This window comes from Colossoma macropomum, unplaced genomic scaffold (genome assembly GCF_904425465.1).
Source record: "Colossoma macropomum unplaced genomic scaffold, Colossoma_macropomum, whole genome shotgun sequence".
In the NCBI taxonomy this organism is placed as follows: Eukaryota; Metazoa; Chordata; class Actinopteri; order Characiformes; family Serrasalmidae; genus Colossoma; species Colossoma macropomum.
The window spans coordinates 1,339,798-1,361,857 of NW_023494810.1; the positions used below are offsets into that span (position 1 = coordinate 1,339,798).

At 40.7% G+C, this 22,060-nt stretch overlaps 1 protein-coding gene across 2 annotated transcripts in view; it reads right to left on the reverse strand.

Annotated features, from left to right (window-relative positions):
* igsf21a (immunoglobin superfamily, member 21a) overlaps nucleotides 1-22,060 on the reverse strand; it is a 470,124-nt gene that overhangs the window by 10,232 nt on the left and 437,832 nt on the right. The window contains exons 7-9 of one of the 2 annotated variants that reach the window (XM_036559644.1): nucleotides 21,825-21,910; nucleotides 11,236-11,428; nucleotides 4,360-4,398 (exon numbers count right to left, since the gene is read on the reverse strand). In XM_036559644.1, the coding sequence (XP_036415537.1) occupies nucleotides 4,360-4,398; nucleotides 11,236-11,428; nucleotides 21,825-21,910 (318 nt within the window). Of the gene's footprint in view, nucleotides 1-4,359; nucleotides 4,399-11,235; nucleotides 11,429-21,809; nucleotides 21,911-22,060 lie in introns of both variants that reach the window. The other variant, XM_036559643.1, reaches the window with a different exon arrangement.

The following is a 22,060-nucleotide window of genomic DNA, read 5'->3' on the forward strand; positions in this document are numbered from 1 at the left end:
GAAACGACTAAATTGGGGAGATAATTGGGTAATACATATATTTTGATCTCATAATTAAACAATCAGAAGCCCAGTTCCACTAATGCTATTATGACCTCATAATAAACCAATCAGAAATCTTTATTATGTAGCATTCCAATCACAACAACATCAAAAAGAATGAATGGCTGGGTTGTTTAACCCCCAAGTTAATTCAATTAATGTATGTGTTTATGGTCCTTTCTACAGCAGCCATTGCCCCAAAGCAGCTTGTGGGTGTCCAGAAATGTGGGTGCGGCCCCCTAATGAGTAATAAGGAAGCAGCAGCAGGAAAAAAGTCTAGAATGTAAAAGACTGTCCTTTAAATTCATTTGATCTGAAAATAATAAATCAGTCTGAACACTTTGCTATGTAACATTCCAACAAAACAACATTCAAAGAATGAATGTTTGGGCTGTTAAACCTGCCATTGTGATCATAGTTCAGTGCAGTTTCGTTTTATTTTCATGGTCCTTTCTTTAATAGCCTTGGTCACAAAGCAGCGTTTTGGTGCCCAGAAATGTGGGTGCAGCCCACTAATAAGCATTGTCAAAGGATACAGCGGCAGTGGCTGCTGCATCTGCCATCACTCAGTGTCCACAGTTTTACTTGTATGCCACTTTCTACAATAGCCATCGTTCCGAGGCAGCTTGTCGGTGCCCAGAAATGTGGGTGCAGCCTACTAATGAGTGTCGCCAAGGGGGATGGTGGCAGGAAAAAACTAGCACATAAAAGGAATTTACACACCAAGCGTGATGTATTTGTGTGATTTATTCAGAAGACAATACATTAATTTGATTACATGTAAAACTGAGGGTGTCACGCACACCAAATGAGATTTTTCTAACAGTAAAAATGAGACTTTATTTCATTCAGCCTCTGTTTGATTTTTGCAAACTTCCGCCAAACTCTCATGAACTCTCTGACCACTCACGGTCGTTTTTGATGCTGGTATGGCAACCACGAAGATGACAGATTGGCTCTGTTCCATCAAATGGAACTTCTTCACAAATGTAAAAAAAAATCAGAATCTAGAAAAGCAGTGGAAACAAGGCTCAGACTGGGCTTTGTGTTACAGCCTCTTTGGAAGCCCTCAAAGTTTCAGCTTCTGAATGAAGTGCTCTCCACACCACTTTCACTTTTCCAGAAGGCACCACTTGTCCTTATTGTGAGGAACAAAGGAGATATTATGTGCGCTTGAAGAAATTCGGCCTGCACGTTTTGTGCTTTGTCTCGTGTGGAGCTTCATCTCCAAATCAGCTCAGAGTTATGGGGGTTCAAGCTGTGTGTGAAAGAGTTCATAAAGTTCCTGAATGAGGTGGTAAACTCTCCTTTCTCCTTTCGCTTTCCCAAGGTGGAAAGCATCATGCACAGATTCACAGTGTCACAGTTCGGCCTTTTCATGAGATGCAAAGGACTTTCTACAACCAACAATGCAACCAATCATCACGTTGTGGCTGGTGTCTAAAGTTTTAATATGAAGTGAAATTTTATGCGTTGTTGTGTTTACTTGCATCATGTTTGGTGTGTAACAGCCTTTGATCCTTGACAGTTACACAATCAGAGCTCTTGCTACGTGGATGCGTTATGACTTCATAATAACCCATCAGAATGTTATTTAACATTCCAATCACAGTAAAAAACAACAAATGTCTGGGCTGTTAAACCTGCTGTTACTCAGTAGTCATAGTTGAATTCAGGTCAGTTTTATTTGTGCGGCATTTTCTACAGCAGTCATTGTCCCAAAGCAGATTTCCTGGAAAACTGTTCCAGTCCTCTAATGAGCACTGCATAGGGAGCCAGTGCCAAGAAAAACTTCCTAAGAGCATGAGTAAGAAACCGTGAGATGAACCACGACAAGAAAGAAGCACTGAGGAACCAAGAGGAGAGAAAACAAGATTTAAAAGGGGAACCAATCTTCCTCTGGGCCACACCAGAATCCTAAAGTCCTTTACACAGCAAATACAATTTACTTGTGAGATCTATTAATTTGCGCACTTGTATAAATGGCGATATCTTGCACACTAAATGCGATTTTCCAGATGACGAAAATGCTTTCGCAGCCAGCAAGCACTCACTGACCAATCAGAGTCATCCCTGTTGTAGCCAGGACAGCAATTAAGATGATGGAGCAGCTGTGTTCCAGCAAAGAGAACATCAGGAGGATCCAAATCTCCAAAAGCAGCTCAACTGAGCTACAAACAAAGAGTTAAATGTGGAAGAACTGAATGTTTCAGCTTCTGAATGAAGTGACGAAGCTCTTCATGCTACTTTCCCTTTTCCAAAAAGCACAGTAGTGCAGTGTCACCATCTGTCTGTTCTCTGGGAAGCAAAGAATCGTAGCTTATTTGCACTTAAAGACATTCAGCCTGTTTATTTCATGCTTCATCTTGTGTGGAGCGGCATCTCCAAAATCACCTCAAACTCAGCTGAGATCCCAGCTGCAAGTGAAAGAACTTCGCTCCTTAAATGAGGTGGAGAAACTCTATGTTCTTCTCTTCCATTTGCGAGGTTACGCACTGATGTTGGACGAGAAGGCCTGGCTCGCAAAGGACTTTCCAATTCATCCAAAAAATGGGGTTGAGGTCAGGGCTCTGTGCAGGCCACTGGAGTTCCTCCACACCAAAATCATCAAACCATGTATTTATGGACCTCGCTTTGTGGGGCTCAGTCATGATGGAACAGGAAAGGGTCTTTCCCTTACTGTTGCCTCAAAGTTGGAAACATATAATTATCTAAAATGACTTTGTGCTGTAGCATTAACATCACCCTTCACTGGAACTAAGGGGCCCAAAACAGCCCCAGCCCATTATCCCTCCTCCACCAAACTTTATAGTTGGCACTGTGCATTCCTGTATGTAGCCTTTTCCTGGTATCTACCAAGCCTAGATTAATCTTTTAGACTGTCAGATACTAAAGCGTGATTCGTCACTCCAGAGAGAGCATTTTCACTGCTCCAGAGTCTGATGGCAACATACTTCACACCGCTCCAGCCGACACTTGGCATTGTGCATAGTGAACTCATTTCATGAAGCTCCTGACACACCGTTCTGTGTTGCTTTCAGAGGCAGTTTGGAGGATTGGTGATTTTTATGCACTATAGGCTTCAGCGGTAGCCCCCTCTGAGAGTTTGAGTGGTCTACCGCTTTGTGGCTCAGCTGTTGTTGCTCCAAAATGCTTCTATTTCAGAAAAATACACCTGTTAACAATGGGTGTGGAGGAAACACCTGAACTTAATAATTAGGAGGGGTGTCCACGTACATTTGGCCATATAGTGGCTATATATTGTCGTCTTCTCTTCTCTATTGTTTTGTGCATGTCATGTTGTGTTGGGGCACAGGGAACCAGCCTTGTCGCCGGTTTGATTCCCTGAGCTGACAGTACGAGACTGAAGTGCCCTTGAGCAAGACACCTAACCCCCAACTGCTCCCCGGGCGCTGTGGACAGGGCTGCCCACCACTCCGGGCAAGTGTGCTCACTGCCCCTTTAGTGTGTATGTGGTGTTTCACTGCACGGATGGGTCCAATGCAGAGGTGAAAGGGTAATAAGGGTCACTTAACTTAAAGACAACTTAATGGCATGTTGTGTATATGACAAATAAACTTTGAGTAATGACCAATGTATGGACATAACCGGAACTTCAAATTCAAATCATAATAAAATATCTCCTCTTCCAATAACTGACACAATTGTGCTATGGATTAAAATTTCTACACTTTGCTCGTTTTAATGCTCTACGTCTGAGAAATAACTGATTGAAATGTAAGGAAAAAAAAATTAAAGCATATTTTGGCACGAGGGACCTTGCAATGTTGAATAAGGTGCTGGTGACATACAGAGGAAAGATCTGGAAGACAAACCAGTGACTAATGTTAAAGTCTGTCAGAGACCCAGTGGACTGCTGATTGTATCAGATTGCATACAGTTCTTGAGAAAGAGCTCAGTGACAGCAGAGAATAAATCTACTGCAATGACGACACAGCACTGTTCTCCACTGGAGCGATACGTGACCACATCGTGCTTCACTGTAATTTCAATCCATAGCCCACCTCATGCTATTAACAGGCTTATAGAGTTCTTTCCTGTCGCACGGACGGCGCCCATGCACGCGCGGCTCCGTCCGCACAGAGCCGCAGAAATATTACCGGTGCGAAAAATCCAATTTCGAATTCATATAGTGCGTTGGGGGGAAGCATATGCTACAGCGATGCTTCACAGGTGGCTCTCTTGTCATTTCAAAAATACAGGAAGAGGACTAAGAAAAAAAAAACAGAACTTTCTCCTGCACACCATCCCCGAACCCCCCTCTCAGTCAACAGCCCCCGAGGTGTCCATACTTACTGTTTTGATTCTGTGTGTTTTTCATCATGCTTGGGTTTTCTGCAGAACAGGAAAGGAAGAAGAGAGAGAGAGAGAGAGAGAGAGAGAGAGAGAGAGAGAGAGAGAGAGAGAGAGAGATATGTTAGAGGTTGGAATAAGACAGAGCTGTCGTGTTGGTTGGCCGTTACATAACAACGTTACACTGTGGTGATAACAAATGTGCGACGGGAACATAAAACTTTTTTCGGCTATGGGCAGCAAAACTTCAGTAACTCAAGCTGGCGAAGTACCACCTGCTTTACATGAACAGTTTGGTGAAAAATCATATTTATACAGAGCCCTGCTGGTGACATCGCGTATTAATAAAAATAACGCCAGGCCACGCCGCATTGACGGGTGGGAATGAAATCCTAATGTGTGACCATGACTTAGTAAGGCATGGGAATGAGATAATTACATCAAAACCATGAGTTAGTAAAGCATGGGAATGAGATAATTACACCAAAACCATGAGTTAGTAAAGCATGGGAATGAGATAATTACATCGTGATCATGACTTAGTACGGCACGGAAATGACATAATTACATTGTGGCCATGACTTAGTAAGGTGTAGGAACATGAAGTCATGGCCATGACTTAGTAAGGCATGGGAATGAGATAATTATATCGTGATCATGACATAGTAAGGCATGGGAATGAGATAATTATATCGTGATCATGACATAGTAAGGCATGGGAATGAGATAATTACATTGTGACCACGACTTAGTAAGGTGTAGGAACATGAAGTCATGGCCATGGCTTAGTAAGTCATGGGAACGAGATAATTACATTGTGGCTATGACTTAGTAAGGCATGAGAACAAGATAATTATGTCATGGCCACAACTTAGTAGGCATCGTGGCCATGACTTACTAAGGCATGGGAGCAAGATAATTACATCACGGCCATGACATAGTAAGGGAACAAGATCATGCCTTATTAAGATGCTGTTGTAGCCACAATGAAATTATCTTGTTCCCATACCTTACTAAGTCATGGCCACACATTAGGATCTCGTTTCTATGCCTTAACCGATCGTGGCCACACATTATTTATACAGGATGTCACCAGTGGGAATCCATATAATTAGACCACAGTAGGGCCCAATATTATAATAATTTCCCAAAAATGCCATAAAGAATCTATACACCTAGTTTCAAAGGTATTTTATCCTAATCTGCCTAGTAAATAATAAAATTAATCGAAATTTTCACTTAACTTGGTCAAAAATGTAATAAAACCCAAGAATGTAAAATCCAACAGTGCCCAATGTCTGATAATGACTGATAATGTACTAATATTTTTACCAACAAGGTAAAACTTTATCACATTATTGGAAATGTGTTATATTGGAAAGTTGACCATTTTTGCAGGAAGTTTAAATAGATTATGTAATACTTTTAAATCACCAAGGATCCAAAGATGTTTGAAAACAGCAAGGATAACAATTATTTTAATAAACGTCCACTTAAAATACTGACATGACTTTCGTTTTTATTTCATGGGAATCAGAAGACCCTGAGGGCGCCCTCTGCATGCCATTATCTGTAGATCCTAATGAAGCCAATTTTGACAGCAAACATGTCTTGGCTTGACATTTGGGGTGAAAGAGGGAACCGAACTGTCCCTTTAAGCTGCACCTTTCGCCCTTTCAGCACAGCTACACTCATACAACATGAGCGAAGGATCATCCAGCACGTTATTAATCTCTCCACCGATTCCGCAGTGGACATCTATTACTGCGGCTCAAAGCTGGGAGCTCCTTTCTCTCACACAACTAATGTACGTTCTTCATTACAGTCACTGACGTCTAATGAAGGGGCTGAGCGAGGAGGCCCATTTTCAGTCATCCAGCCGAGCGGCGTCACCGGTTCGTTCCAAGGCCAGGGGGAAAAGTCCAAGGCCACTCCATCAGCTTCAGACTCAGACACAGACTGATAGCCTACAATCTGCAGGGGGGCAGAGGATGCCATGGGGCGCGGCGGGCCGTTAAATGGACATTAATGCTCTTTTTTTTTGCCCAATCTGTCCCCTCAGACAGCACCTTCCCCAGAGTGTCACTTCCTGCCAAATGGCTTCACCACCCCACCCCCCCTTCCCCCAACAATTGGTCCGCCCAACGATTTGTAAATTTTCAGGAGATCTTAATGAGGAGATGGCAGCGAGGCGATTCGTCAAGTGATGGACTGCCTGTCTTCCCTTCCATTACGGCTCTGGAGCGGGAGGGAACGAAGGCAGACGATTCTTTTTCTCACCTCTCGCTAAATGAAGCTTCAGCGCTTCACTGACTGCTTTGTGCATCTTTTTTTTTTTTTACATTACAAATCTGCTTTGTGTGCCGTATTTAGAAACGGAGATGGTGTTGTGGGTGTTTCGCGTGTGCCGCAAAACGCTCAGGGAAAAAAGGAAGAGCAAAAATAGACAACATAAAGAGAGAGTATGTGTGTGGGTATATGTGCTTGACTGCTCTCAGCTTGCCGTTGATGTGAATGGCTGTGGCTGTCTCTGGGATTATTCAGTAAAAGACAGAATGTCCTTCATCTCCTAAAGAGCCTCTTTGATTAGATCTGCTGCTCCACTATAGGCAGATTTCTCATAAGACCCAGAGCTCAGAGGGAAAATTGGTGCAGGGCAGTGAGATCTACAGACGCAACAGAGTCGGGGAACAATCTGGCCCTGCATCAGTTTAAGAAAAAAGGCAGAAGAAGAAGAAGCTTAGCAGACACAGTATGCCTAGAGAGGCACTGTTGACTCAGTGGAAATATTAAAAAATATATCTCAACAATGCTAAAGATATGTCACTTGATAATCGTTAACCAAAGTTACTTTTGGGCAAGAAGTATAACCATAAACTAATCTGCCTGATCAGGACTGTGTAGCCATTTCAAATTGCATGATGACTGACAGCAGTGTAACCATGGCAACAAAAATAACCCCACAGCCCTAACACAAGTAGGAATTTACATGTAATTTACATTACATTTACATATTTGGCGGACACTTTTATCCAGGGCGACTTGATCACATTGCAGATGTTGGCGAATGGAACATTAGGAGTCTTGCCCAAGGACTATTATAGGCTCCCACTGGGGTGGGGTGGCAGATGTTTATCGAACCCCAGTCTACAGCACTGAGGGCTGAGTTATTACAAAGTAAACCAACTGATATAAAACTTTGACATTTTAAACTTTAATGAACTTTTAATTGTTCATGTTAGTTATTACTTAGTTACTGTGTAATTCTTTAGTAATTAGTAATTAAGTGCACTGCTAGTTCATACCTTATTTGCTCCTCTGTGCACTAACTACTGCTTATTACACAGCTAATAAACTGAAAAGTGTGTTTACTCATGTAAGGAAGTAACGTAAGCACTAATTAGTACTTTTGAGATCGTCCCACAGTCCTGTTAATTGTCAGTCAATTAGTCTACCAATTTATTGTAATTAATTACTAATAATCCTTACTTCTAAATGTCCTACGAACTAATGATTAAGACTAGACTACTTACTGAAATCTCAAATTCTCTCTGCTTGTTTCTGTGTCCCCTCAAGTCACATTTCTAAATGATTCTACACAATAAACCAGACAGGAATCGAAACCATTTTTAATTAAATTGAGTCCTTCACACTTCGCACATCTCATTAAATTAAAGGCTCTTTAGAGGTCTGAGAGTGGGTATTCCATTGGTGTTGCTCCAAAATGAACCCTTGTGGCAACTTAAAATACATAATAATTAGTTTATAAGATAACAGCATGTTAGATACTGACATTGGGTGTGTCTCAAAACCTAGTGAGCTCTACATAGACAGCATTTTACGTCACAATATGCGCTTCCGACAAGAAGGCTGTTCCAATTCTTAGATATCTCAAATATGCTGCCTACTGAGGTCTCATTTTGGCTAAATATCAAGAGAGCATCGGATGTTTCCCACGATGCAGAGCGGCGCAACTTTTGACGTCATCTTCAAATGTAAGTTATTCTGATTTTCTGAGGTATTTATCTGTTTTCCAGTCATAAAGGTTCACAAATAGCCTATACTTTCCGCGTTTGACCACAACTATTGTCTATTTTACTGTTTCATTCAGAGCAAATACAATTAAAATCGCTATATAAGCTGCCAGAGCAGATCCATGTTGGCTTATTGTGATTCTGACGGCTGAGGTAAGTAAACGCCGGTCTCGTGCAGTGGGCGGGAACAAGCGGCGACGTCACTGCTGTCTAACTAGAGGGTCTCATTTATCTGCCTTATAAGGATAGATGACGGTTGGAACGCTGCCTACTTAGACAGCTGCCTAGGTGGACAGCGGCTACTTAGAGAGCTCACTAGGTTTTGAGACACACCCAATATGTGCACATTTCACTCTGTTGCTTATAAGAGGAAGTGTCTACATGTGTTTTTGAATAAGTGGCCTTTGTTTTAGGCCTAGCAAGTATGTCATTTTGCTGAAGATGAGACACCAAGTGTCACACCTGCTATTTTAAAAATGGCATATTTGGCTGTTATTTGCCCATTAAGGTTTAGGAACGCCTTCCAACAGAGGGTTTCTACTGTGATTCACAGTGAAGTGCGTATAGGCTTCTCTTAATCAATAAATTTGTAGTATAATTAGAATGTTAGTTGGAGGGACACAAAGTATTAAGAATAGCTTCTGGAAAATGTAATGATAATTACATTACAGTAGACTGATTGATGAATAATAAACAGCAATAACGCATAAGTGCAAGCACACTTATCAGTACATTATCAGTATAATAAGTAGCAGTTTGTACACAGTTAATGAGTAAATATGCTATGAAATAATAAACGAAACTATCAGTAAACTATGAAATCAATTACACATTTCTAGGCACACATTCAGTTACTAAGTAATAACTAATGCTTAACATGAACAATGTAAATGTATAGAAATGTAAAAAGTATAGAAATGCTGAGTAGTTAATGACTTGTAAACATAATCCTTAATTTGCAACCCTTAATGTAAAGTGTTACCCCAACTGCTTTTCAGCCACAGCATCTGTCAAACACCATTAGCTTTTTCTAAACTATAACATCACGGCTTGGTGGTTTTTCATAATCCATCAATTCTATCTATCCTTCTATTGTTAACATCAATAGAAGGTGACAGCTGATAAAATTAAGAATTAAAGAGTTAATTGTGGAAATGCTTGCTAGCTCGCTCACTGGTGGCCGGGAAGGCAACACGATACAGCAAGAATCTCTCAATCAGCATAACCAATGTTGTTCTTTACTTGACCATCAGTAGTAAATTCATGCAGGACTCTACAGCTAACAGCAAAAAAACAGACAGAGGAAATACACTGACAGCCCTGACAATAACAGGAGAACAGACGACACTATTAATTTTAATATTTACTATGCAGATTAGGATAAAATACCTTTAAAACTATGACTATAGATTCTTTATGGCGTGTTATTTGTTGTCCTTCACCAGTGGGTTTTGTCCAACAATCAACAGGTATGTGCGACTGATCAGTGAGAAACTCGGTAAAGACGTATTCAGCTACTAAGGAATTCCTTTTTTTATTAATGAAACTAATTTCAGTAATGAAATATACATTTAAGCCTAAGAGGGAAAGTGGTTAAGTAATCTAAGTAGTTTTTCATTAAATAACACCATCGTCCACTGAATTAAAGATCAATCAGAGGGATTTAGAGAAAACTGAAGTGGGAAAGTGAATCTCATAATGTGGATTCATTTATAAGGGCTCAGGTGTAGCTGAAGCAATTTGCAAAACCACTTTGTTAGAACTACAGATTTAGGACTCTATTTAAGGACGAGACACTTTTGGCAGGGGTGCACTGATATTCTGTTTGTATTTACATTTTGCACAGCGTCCCAGCTTTTTTTGGCAGTAAGGTTGTGAATATATTATAAAGTTTAGTCACAACTTCATAACAGGGATTGAATAAATGATTATTAATGTTCAAAAAAGTATATATTAACCAATTATTGACGAAGTATTTAAGGAAAGGTTTATGGGTTACAGAGCTCTGAAAAAGCTCTCACACTCCTGTGGGGGGAAAAAAAACATGGAGCATTCAACAAGAAAGGAAGCATCAAGAGGGGTAACATTAACGATAAGGCGGGGCTGCATGCGTCGAGACAGGAGAGGGTCAAGCCAAGAATGTTGTGACCACTTTAGATTAGATGCTGCAAAAATATTACAAATAATTTACACATTTGGAAATTATGAATAAATTATGGTTTACATTTTCAAGGTAATGTTAATATATAGATTAATGATGAATAACTGTAAATACCTGATTAGTTAAAGATTAGTTAATCATGAAGTAATAAAATATGTCTTATAAACTAATAATAAATAGATGTAATAATAGATGTTTTATTGTTATTATAAAGTGTTTCCAGTGGCTTTATTTTTTTTTTTTGGGGGGGGGGTGCTGGATAATTACTTGTTACTCATAATGATCAAGAATTGTTTGTATCCAAGTAACTACTTAATATTTCAAGTTGTGTTTTTACAGAGATCAGCATCATTGCTAGAATGAGACGGGTCAACCATCTAAAGATATCCAGTCAAGAGCGGCTCTGTGGTCAGAAACTGAAGGGTAAGGGGATGATAAACACACATTGTGAGTCAACGCATGGGCCACAGTTGTGCACCATTACTCTACACTGTTAGAAATAAAGGTTCTGTTCTGGTACATTTTTGTTCATCAAGGTACAAACAGTGTAAATGTTCCCTCAAAGGTACAACAGTGGTTTTAAGGTCTGATTGAGAACCTTAAATAAGTTTTTCCAGGTGAAAAGTTTGTATTTGTTAATTTTCATAACCGAATGTTTTAAACAGAACAGTAAAATAAACTCACCGAAGACAATGAGGCGCATGTGTGTGTCGGTAGATCCCAGAGGATTCTGGGCTGTGCAGCGGTACATGGAGCCATTAAGTTCAGCAGGGACTCTCTCCAAAACCAGCTCCTTCCCTTCTCTCTCCGTACTGCCGTCCAGTAACCTACCGCCCACTCGCGTCCAGGTGAAGAGGGGTTCAGGGAACACCTCATTCTGTAGGAAAGAGTGTGTGTGTGTGTGTGTGTGTGTGTGTGTATGTGTGTGTGAGACATAGAGCAGAGAGTCAGAAAAGGACTAGAGACCATGCTTCAGTCTGCAGCCAAACATTTCCTGCATGAAGAAATACTTTCAAGATAAAAAGCGTCTAGAGGGACGGAGGCATCCCATAATATCAATAATACAAAGCCGTGTTTCACCACACTTTGGTAACTTAACAGAATGAATAAATCATTTGTTTAATGCTGTTTTTCTCCAAAGGTTCGACATTTTTCAGTTAGCACAGCATTTTTCACCCTCAGTCCTTTTACTGAACTTTAACTTAAGAATTCAATCAATAATCGAGACGTTTCCCCGTAGAGGAAATCAGAGGGAGTCTGCTTATTGTAACTCCATGGCTTCTTTGAGCCCTCCGCCGAGCACATTCTCAAGAATTTACTACGTCTACATGCACACAAACATCAATATTGGTATAAAGCCTGTGATAACAGCGGCCTGATACGTTTACTACATGTCATACTGCACGAGATGCTGCAAATGAAACCTAATTCTGTGGCAGGCAGATATAATTTATGTTCACATGTGCTCAAAGTTACATTATACAATAAAGGTTTTCTACCAATATATCTGCAACACAAGAAAATGACCACTTTCTGCTTGGGTCATCCATCAGCACCTGCTGAAAAATGGGCTCATGCAACCAAAAAAAGTTTTAACCAACATTTTACAAGAACGAGACTTGGAGCTGTTTGTGGCTGAGGGAAAAGAGGGCAACATGGAATGCCCATTCTCCAAAGTGCGCTGAAAGTAGGTAGAGTAATTTTTCTGGCCATTATGTGCTGCCATTTCAAGGCAGGCCACACTGTACGTGAACTAAAGGTTTGGTCAGCCTAACATATGAAAATTACTATTTAATTTGTGAGCAATACAATTTTTATTACATTCTATTGGTTGCTTTTTAATTGGCTGAGAGTACCAGAACTTATAGGCTTATATAATCTTTGGTCACAAAGGTACAAAGCCACAGGCATAAATATGGACTTATACCCTCTCAATAACAGCCTCCACTCTAATGGGAAGGCTTGTTTTAAGATTTTGAACTGTGGAAATTTGTGGCCATTCAATCAAAAGAGCATTTGTGAGGACAGGCAGTGATGTTGGATGAGAAGGCCAGGCTCAAATCGATGTTCCAATTCATCCCAAAGGTGTTCAGCGGGGTTGAGGTCAGGGCTCTGTGCAGGCCACTCATCAAATCATGTCTTTATGGACTTCACTTTGTGAAAAGGGGCTCAGGAAACAGGAAAGTGGCTTTCCCAAACTGTGCCCACAAGGTTGGAAACACATAATTGTCTAAAATATCTTGCGCTATAACATTAACATCACCCTTCACTAGATTCATCCATCAGGCTGCCAGATAGTGAAGCATGATTCATCACTCCAGTCACATTTTACTGCTCCAGAGTCCAGAGGTGGCGCTTTACACCACTCCAGCCGACGCTTGGCATTGCGCATAGAGATCTTAGTCTATTTTACAGCAATATGGCCGTGGAAACCCATTTAATGAAGCTCCCAGTGCAAAGTTCTTGTGCTGAAGTTGCTTCCACTGGCAGTTTGTAACCCTGTAGTGAGTGATGCAACAGAGGATGAGTGATTTTAACACGCTTCAGCTTCAGAGAGCTTGGCAGTGTGTTTGTTTTTTAAAAAGGAAGAAAATTCCTGCCTAAACTTTGTTGCGTCCTGAAGTGGGTGCCTCGCATTGTAGTTAAGTCACGCTGTGCTAGTGTGCATAAAGAGGGCTATTATTAACCTTATCTGTTATACAACTCAAGTAAATGTGTTGGTTCGGTCCAGTTTCACAGCGTTAAAACTATTGTGCACATGTAAATGTAGTTATTGAGAAAAACAGAAGGGTTTTAGTAGCAAAGCAAAGGGGTCCATGAAAGGTTTGGGGGGTTATTCAAAGGTACAGGCAAATCACAACAACTAGACACTTCACACAATGGCAGAGAATATTTATTCTATGCCTTTTACAAAGGGAGATTTGTGAAGCAATGTCTGTGTCTGGAAGCCCCCTAACCAAACCAACAAAAAAAGCGCTATTTTAAGCAAACGGTGTATGTGAGTGTACCGTCTCACCATCTTCTACATTAGGAAGTGTACCTCCACTATACTTTGGATGTTCACTCCCTGGACACTTTGTGAGCTTTACCTAATTTATAGGTCCACTATATACAGGACTGTGCAGAGGTCAGAGACTTACCCTAAAACAACTATGAAGTAATTCATTCTTCAGCTTCAGAAAAGAAACATATTTAACAGAAAATGACACAGAAGCTTCAACAACTACATTAGAACTACAACAACTACTGCTTTAAGTTTTCAGAGAAATCTGCAGAGTTGAGTCTTAGTAGTTAGTTGCACTTTCACGATCCAAATAATCTCAAATACATTTAATAATGTTGAGGTCTGGACTCTGGGGTGGCTATTCCATTGTTTTGAGAACACCAGAAGCTTCATTGTTTGTCTTTTCTAAGTGAGGCTTCTTGACCGCTACACATTCTTTCAGACCCATAGCGCTGAGTCGTCCTCTCACAGTGGAAGGATGCACAGAAACATGGATTCATCTGTCAAATATGAAAGCTTTAAGTACTGTGTATCTGATGGGGACAGTTTTGGTGGTCTAACATGTCTTTCCGAGTCCCAAATTCTTGTTTTTCTCATATATATATTATCAGTTAACTTTCTCTTTACTCCAGTTTTGACTGGAGATTAAATCCATGAAGGGTGGTCTCTGACTTCTGCACAGTCCTGCAGGTGTACAATTAGTGACTGTAGCCCATGTGCTGCTGCAAAGTTTGTCAGCTGGCCTTTACCTCATTCCTCACTGGTCAGTTTCTGACCACAGAACTGAGTGTATTCAGCACAGCAGTGTTGCTGGGATCAGTGACACTGCTGGGTTGAGAGAGTCCACCATCCAAAAATATCCACTGTGACTCTGTGGTCAAGAACCGACCACTAATTAAGGACTAGAACACAAACTGTCTAAACAGATAAGCGACAGTCTCTATCTGTACACCAGCAAGGTGGAGACACAAGGTGTTTCTGCTAAAGTGGCCAGTATGTATCTGCCTTCAAATGTGTTAAAGGTCATAGTAAGATTATTCGTGCCCCTGCGCATGGGGAGCACGATTCAACCTCTGGACATTATGGCCAAATTTCTCTTGCAGCCTTTGCATCTTGAAATCTCTCTTTAGACATGTTGTAATTTTCAGAGATTGAAGAGGATAACTGACTGCAGCAAAGCCTGTGATAAGAACAAGCTGCTTGTGTTCTCTAAGTGATAAGTGACTAGCTATCATCATCCGTCTGGCTCAATAGACTTGTCTGGCCAGGCTCTGTGACCTTTGAAAATGACCGATATAAGAGCATGGCTCAACTACGTGTCGTTGGACTTCCACATTCACACCTTGACAGCAGTGAAATGAGTTTGCGCTTGCTGGTGGCATCAGGTCAGATAAAAAAAGAAAAACATGGTGGAAAGGCTTGATGGAAACCTTTCTGTCACGTATCCCCTTTGGCTTTCACATAAATTGGATTAAGAGATGAGAATAAGTAGAAAATGAATCTGTCAGATAAGTGTCCTACCATCTTCACATACAGACCTGCCGTTAGTGTATAAGGATGCACCAATATGGAGTTTCTGGGCTGATAATGATAACTGATAATTATCCTATCCATGCTCTGCCCATAAATGCGGCCTTTCATAGAAACTGTTGCAAGACTAGTCAAGCTTTACAGCATAACGTTCAGTTTTATTCTCAAGGCCACAGCGTAGCTGCAGGCTTTCCTTCCAGACAAACAGGAGCTCACTTGATTCTTCTTGTAGTTGGTCTCAGTTCTCAAACAACTGATCAGGTGGTGCTCCTGCTTTGTGGGCTGGACTGCTTCACAGAATGTTGATACAAAATCATATTTATCCTAATACGTTTAAGCTGGAATTGACATTTGATTAATGAATCTAAGCAGGTGGAAGTGATAACATATTTGCCACCATGCTTGATCACACAAAAACACTCCTAACAGTGTGATCTTTTATGCACAAATGAAAAAAATCTCTTTTGAAATTAATAACACACTCTAAATGTAGTATTTTGACAAAAACTAAGTTGTGAGAGTTGTGTTTCCCATTGATTTGAATGCGATTTTAGTCCATAATGATCCATAAAGCTTGTAGAACTCTGTAGTAATTGATATGAAAGACCCTAATGGTGGGCAGAGCATGGACAGGTCAAATAACTTTTCATTTTACATTTTTGCTTTTTTATTTTTACTTACTCCTCCCATCACATAATGCTAGTCAGGAGGGTGAAGGCTACCATGTACTTTCTCTGAGACACGTGAAGCTGACCAATGACCTGCCCCTAAAGGTGTCACTGGACAGTTCAACATGCTCGGAGGAGAACGCAAACTGCCGATTGCGCTACTGAAGCTGACAGACGCCTGTGTTGGCAGGTATCGTGCTGGGTGATGGGAGAGAGGGATGGACATCCTACCCATCCAGAGATTGCTGGGACAAACTCCTAATTTCCAGTATTATTTATATGTGAAGTGCAGTGAGTGTAAGTCAGGTTAAAGTTCCAATGACAGTTTTGCATAGCTGTGACCAGAGATGTTCACAAGTAGCTTCATGTGAATCCGAATCAAGTCTCTGTGGTGCCAGTGGAGTCTCGAGTCTCTGAGGTGCGAGTCAGAGTCGAGTCTTGAGTCTCTAAGGTGGAGGTCAGTGTCGAGTCTTGAGTCTCTGAGGTGCAAGTCAGTCTTGAGTCTTGAGTCTCCGGGGTGCAAATTCAAGTCAAGTCTCAAGTCTCTGGAATGTAAGTCAGGTAGACTGTCGAGTTTCTGGAGGGCAAGTCCAAGTTAAGTCAGAGTCAGAGTCAAGTCTCTGAAGCACTAGTCAAGTCTCTGATGTGTGATTCCAAGTGGAGTCTTGAGTCTATGAGATGCGAGTCAGAGTTGAGTCTTGAGTCACTGAGGTGTTAGTCCGGGACGAGTCTCGAGTTTCTGGGTTGTGAATCCAAGTTGAGCATCAAGTCTCTGAGATGCAAGTCAGAGTTGAGTCTTGAGTCACTGAGGTGTTAGTCCGGGACGACTCTTGAGTTTCTGGGTTGCAAATCCGAGTCAAGTCTCAAGTCTCTGGTATGTGAATACATGTCACTTGTCAAGACTGAGGTGCAAATTTGACTCGATTCTCGAGTTTCTAAGGTGCGAATCCGAGTTGAGCATCAAGTCTCTGAGATGCATATCAGAATTGAGTCTTGAGTCGCTGGGGTGCGAATTAGAGTTAAGTATCAAGTCACTGAAGTGCGAGTCCAAGTGGAGTCTCTGGGTAGCGAGTCAGAATCGAGTCTTGAGCTTCTGAGGTGCGAGACAAAGTTGAGTCTCTGAGGTGGTAGTCTAAGTCAAGTCTTGAGTCTCCAGTATGTACAAGTCTGAGTTGAGTCCCAAGTCTTTTGTAGAGTGTTTCAGTCTCATTATCAGCTGCACTTGTCAGGTTTGACATGATGTAAAATAATAAACACAAAAAGTGCTACAGGCAGTAAATACTGCTCAAAATAAGGCAAAACAATTTGAAACAGTTGATTAGTCCGTAGCTTGTTTGCTAGCTGTCATAATAGCTAATCTAGCTAAAGTTCAGTGATTTTTTTTAAGTAATGTTATCTGAAACATACAAAAACTTTGGCTAGATTAACTGACAACTAATACTAAGTTAGCTATTGCAGCTTTTGTCTCTTTACTTTAAAGGCCACTTCTACTGTGTGTAGCACTTCATTCTACCCTCCAGACCTTTTCTATAATGAAAAGCTCACTATGTGAAGCCATATAGAACCTGATTCTGCTGAGCTGTAAAGAGAACAACATTACGGAAATTCCTGCTGTTTATATTTTCTGATTTCTACCTCCAGGCCACAGTTGTGACAACTCTTGGGTGAGTTTAACTACCTTGCCACTTTAGAGTAACACCCACGTTTTCACACTTTCCCTTTTCCAAAAAGAATGGCTTATACTGGAATGTCATAGAAAAAAAAAAGAATGCTGATGGAAAAAAAAGGAAAAAAGAGCATCGCAGCAGTGATTACAACTGACAAGTCACTAACGTTAATTTACTACAATACCCATAATGCAATGCCTTGAACAATTCAATTTTAATGTGTTCTGAATTCAATCCGTTTTGTTTGTTGCTTTTTTCCTCCGGCTGAAATTTTGTGAGTCATAAGTCTCTGAGTCAAATCACGAGTCATTTAAATGTGTGTCTGAGTTGAGGCCGAGTCAAGTCTCAGTCAGATAAAAACGTGACTCGAGTGTGACTCAAGTCCGAGTCACTGACACGAGTCCCCATCTCTGGTCACAGCTGTTTTGTAAATGTTTACACATATACATAATGTTAGGAAGCTAGCCCAGGGACATGAGATTGCAGTGTGTGTGTTGTGTGCATTTGTGTGGTCATTCCTGTCTGGATGGGGAATCTGAGGTGGTGTTATCCACTATGCCTTCCATTATAGTGACTGTAAAACTAATGGAAACGTCCAACACAAGTGACTATAAATTATGCTAAATGCTGTATATGCACCAAAAATTGGCTCTTATTTCAATAATTAAATTTCCTCATTTTTTGGCAATATATCATCCATCCACCGACATATTGTGCACCCCTATCAGCATGGTGGTCTTAAGTCTTAAGAAATCAACCAAAGGGGATACAGATTTTTTTATCCCTTTATGAAACAGCAGGGAGGGGCAAAATTGCATGTACCATCAGTGATCTTATCTACACTCGAAACCCAGGGCCGTGATCCAGTAGAGGATAAAGGAGAATTCCTTCGGATTCATTTCTATATCTTTTGCACAGCCCAAAGTCCAAGAGTGCCAATTTTGGCTGGACGTTCCAGTCAAGCCTGTTTATAGTGACCATTCTTAACATTATTTAGAAGGAGCACTTCAAATATACACATACACAGTCATCATTCGATCAGATGAATCGGATGTACGTTGTGAATCTGTCAGATCTACTGCCTGAGCCCCAGCCGGTCGGCCGCTGCCGCAGCACGGTGCTTCAGCTATAATAATAAAGCAACAACAATAAGTAATAGTCTAATAAAACCGAATTGCCTCATCATTCGCTGACTCATGACTGTGTAAATCTACAAAGACGATTTAAAGGCAATGGCGTATCAGTCTCCTAAACTCCTTCTACCCGAATGGCCTCGGCTAGACGTGCCTTTGAGTCATCGCTGTCACAAAGACAAGGGCAGAATCATCCTCAAAGCCATTGTTTTATTCTTTTTTGGGCTGGCTTTGGCAGACAGCGATAGTTACACGAAGACAAATCTGCCGGCTTGACTTCCTCTCTGAGCTGACGGAGTCTTAGAGCAGGTAAGCTATAAATCCAGCACCTCTGACAGCAAAGCGCTAACGGCTAGCTTCGCACATAGCCCTACATGCCTGTTTGCTTAGCCAAAACCAGCCAGTGTAATAACAGGCATAAGGAATTACACCTGAAAGCTGAGCAGATGGCTGGTTTGGTTCTCAATCAGATGTTATTCTGCCTCGTGGCAGGCAGCAAACACAGCAGGAAGCAGTGCTAAATTAGCATTCCAGTAAGCTAAATCGTTTGCTAAATTACAACGGCCGCAAAATCATTTGCTTTCTTGTTACAGGTCACCCTGAACAGCCCCAGGACAGGCTGAGGTTCACTGGAAGAGGTTTGATTGGATCATATGATTTAGCCAAGGCAGCTTAAACTCCAGATGCACAGGTGTCATTCAAGTAATTTGTAAGAAAGCGTTAGCGCTACAACCTCTAAGTGGACTAATTGACTAATGACAAATTGGGTCATTCTACAGAAACGTCTACTTTTCTATCTCTCCATAGGAGTCACTGGTGTTACTGGTCCTCATTGGTGTTCCACATAATAAAGGAACACCAGAGACATTTTTAATGAACAATGCATTTTACAAAATGGCTGCTACAGAACATCAAACCACATGTTGTCAATCATGGAATATCCACCAAAATATGGAATTTAATCCATTTGTATTCTATTTTTTCACAGTTACCTCAGAATAAAGTCGGTCACACCAGTGACTTCAGCTAAAAGCTTCATATGAAATCATGAGCTAAATGAGAAAATCTCTGATAACTGAAAGACACAGTGGACTCACCATGTGCTTTTCTTCATAGATCCTCAGAAAACAGGTAAAAGGAAGTCAAGTGATGTCATCAGTGTGACTTTTATTTCAAAATAAGAGATTTTTTTGTTACGCAGTAACACCAGTGACACGACTCCTGGGGACAACAACTTTCATTATATATTTTATAATATTTATTTGTCATTTGTTTTCTTTATGTTATTTAAATCATATATTTCACAGTCATGTATAGATTATTGCAGTTAAAATTGCAGAAAAGCACGTCTTTTCTTCAAAATATGGCCTCAGCTTTTACACATGACTGTGAGGACGAGCTCTTCTGTGGTGCTTGGAATTCTATATGATTGATTTAAAAATCAATATTGCTAAATTGAGGCTCAAGAAGGTGTAACTGTTAAAACTTACTGTTTTATTTTAAAACATAAATAAATTGTAACCCTAACATGTTTTTGAAGTGTAATATATCTATAAACGCTATATCTGTAGAATGACCCAATTACTTTATGTCTTTACCTGTTCATTTATTTCTACTAGTGAAGTGGGCGATTTCATGATTGGGGTGCCGTTCAGTTCTTGCAGCTTAAAATGAAACATAATTTTTTTGTTATTTTTCAACACAGAATTAAAGAAAACATGCTTGTAACCTTTCCAAACTGTGTTATACATGGAACAATATGTCAGGTTTCTTTGCTGACGGTGGCTCAATATCATTGTCACTATTACAAGTACAGAGAAAATGTACTGCTTTTTTCCATGATCTTCTGGAAATATAGATAATGCAACTTCCTGTTGAACATGTGAACTTGTAGAATATGTCATAACAGGGCTGAGTGAATGGGGCACTAAAACGTATATTTTTCATAACTATAATAGACGACTTGAGAAAATGAATGTTTCAAACATGAGAAGTTAAATGAATTTACACATTAATGCAGGACAATACCTGTTTTAACGGATATATTTTAAGGTACAGCATAGTTATAGTGGGCTGGGACAGCCAAAAATGTGCTGTAAATACATTTTTATCAGTGTTTTTATAGAGTTATTTATCTGAGACATCCACACAGGTTGTTGTAAAGAACACTTTACATACATATTCCCTATATGTCCAAAAGCTTGCAGACTCCTGCTCATTCCCCATTTCCTGAAATAAAGGGTTTTTTGCCGCAATAATAGTCTCTACTCTTCTGGGGATGCTTTAACATTGCTATGAGGATCTGATTGCATTCAGCCACAAGAGCATTAGTGAGGTCAGGTACTGGTGTTGGATGTTTAGTTTTGGATCACAAACACCGCTCCAGCTCATCCCACAGGTTAAATGGAGCTCCATCACTCCAGAGAACGTAGCTATACCACTCAATAGTCCAACCCTGGGGAGCTTTATTCCTCTCTAGCTGTCGCTTGGCATTGGGCTTGGCGATGTTCGGCCCATGTGCGGCTACTCCAGAGCATCCCATTCTACTGCCAATGCTTTTCTATGCAGATTATACAAGCTGTGTGTACATCTGAACACCTGTGTCAGCAATGGGTGCACCTTAAAGAAGCTGAATTCACAAATTAGCAGGAATGTCTGAATACTTTTGGAAGTATAATGTATGTAAACAAAATATGAATGGGAAACAAATGGCACTCCAATTGTAAAATCACCCAATTCTAGTTTATACTGAAGGTATTCCTGCAGAAGGAACTCTGGACCATGTAGCTAGTAGTTAGTTTAACTGAATGTATTGTTGTGAAATGTACAAGATAGTAATGAACAAGGTGGGATGAAGTTTGTAAAGATTGTTTACAGAAAATCTACTGTAAACACTTCAGATGACACTTATAAAACTTACGAAACCTAAGCACGTGATGTGCTATAAATTGTAGCCAGCCACTGTTTTCTGATGCTATGTTTGTCATTGATCTTATTAGCCTTAGGGGCATGATTAGTCACCTTTAGGTAAAAATCAGGCCTTTTTTATTGACTAAGAATATCCATACAGCCCTAGTTAGCAAGTAGAGAGCTAAGAGGCTTGAGATCTGACTGATACACGTGGTATATTGCCCTTTCTGTAAGAATGGCCACTATAGCAACCAGATTTCACAGACTTAACTGCACACGCCAGGTTGTGGCTCCTCATATCCAAGACTGAACCTGGCCCGGGTTTCGTAAAACCCCATGCACTTACCCCTGGAGATCCTACCTGGAATCCTTGGACAGTGATGCGCACCGTGTCCCCTACCTTTGCCCTGGTCGGGGTCATCAGGAGCTTGGGGCCTTTCGGAGCCGCTGCGGAGAAAAAGAAGAGCAAGAAAAAGAGCAGATCAACAGATCGTCATCCCTGCTGAAGTTGGATGGCAGTCATTTTTGCCCACGAGTATTATCAATTAAGGTCACGGTCTTGGACATCGAGGTCATTGTTGGGGACTCTGGGGATTC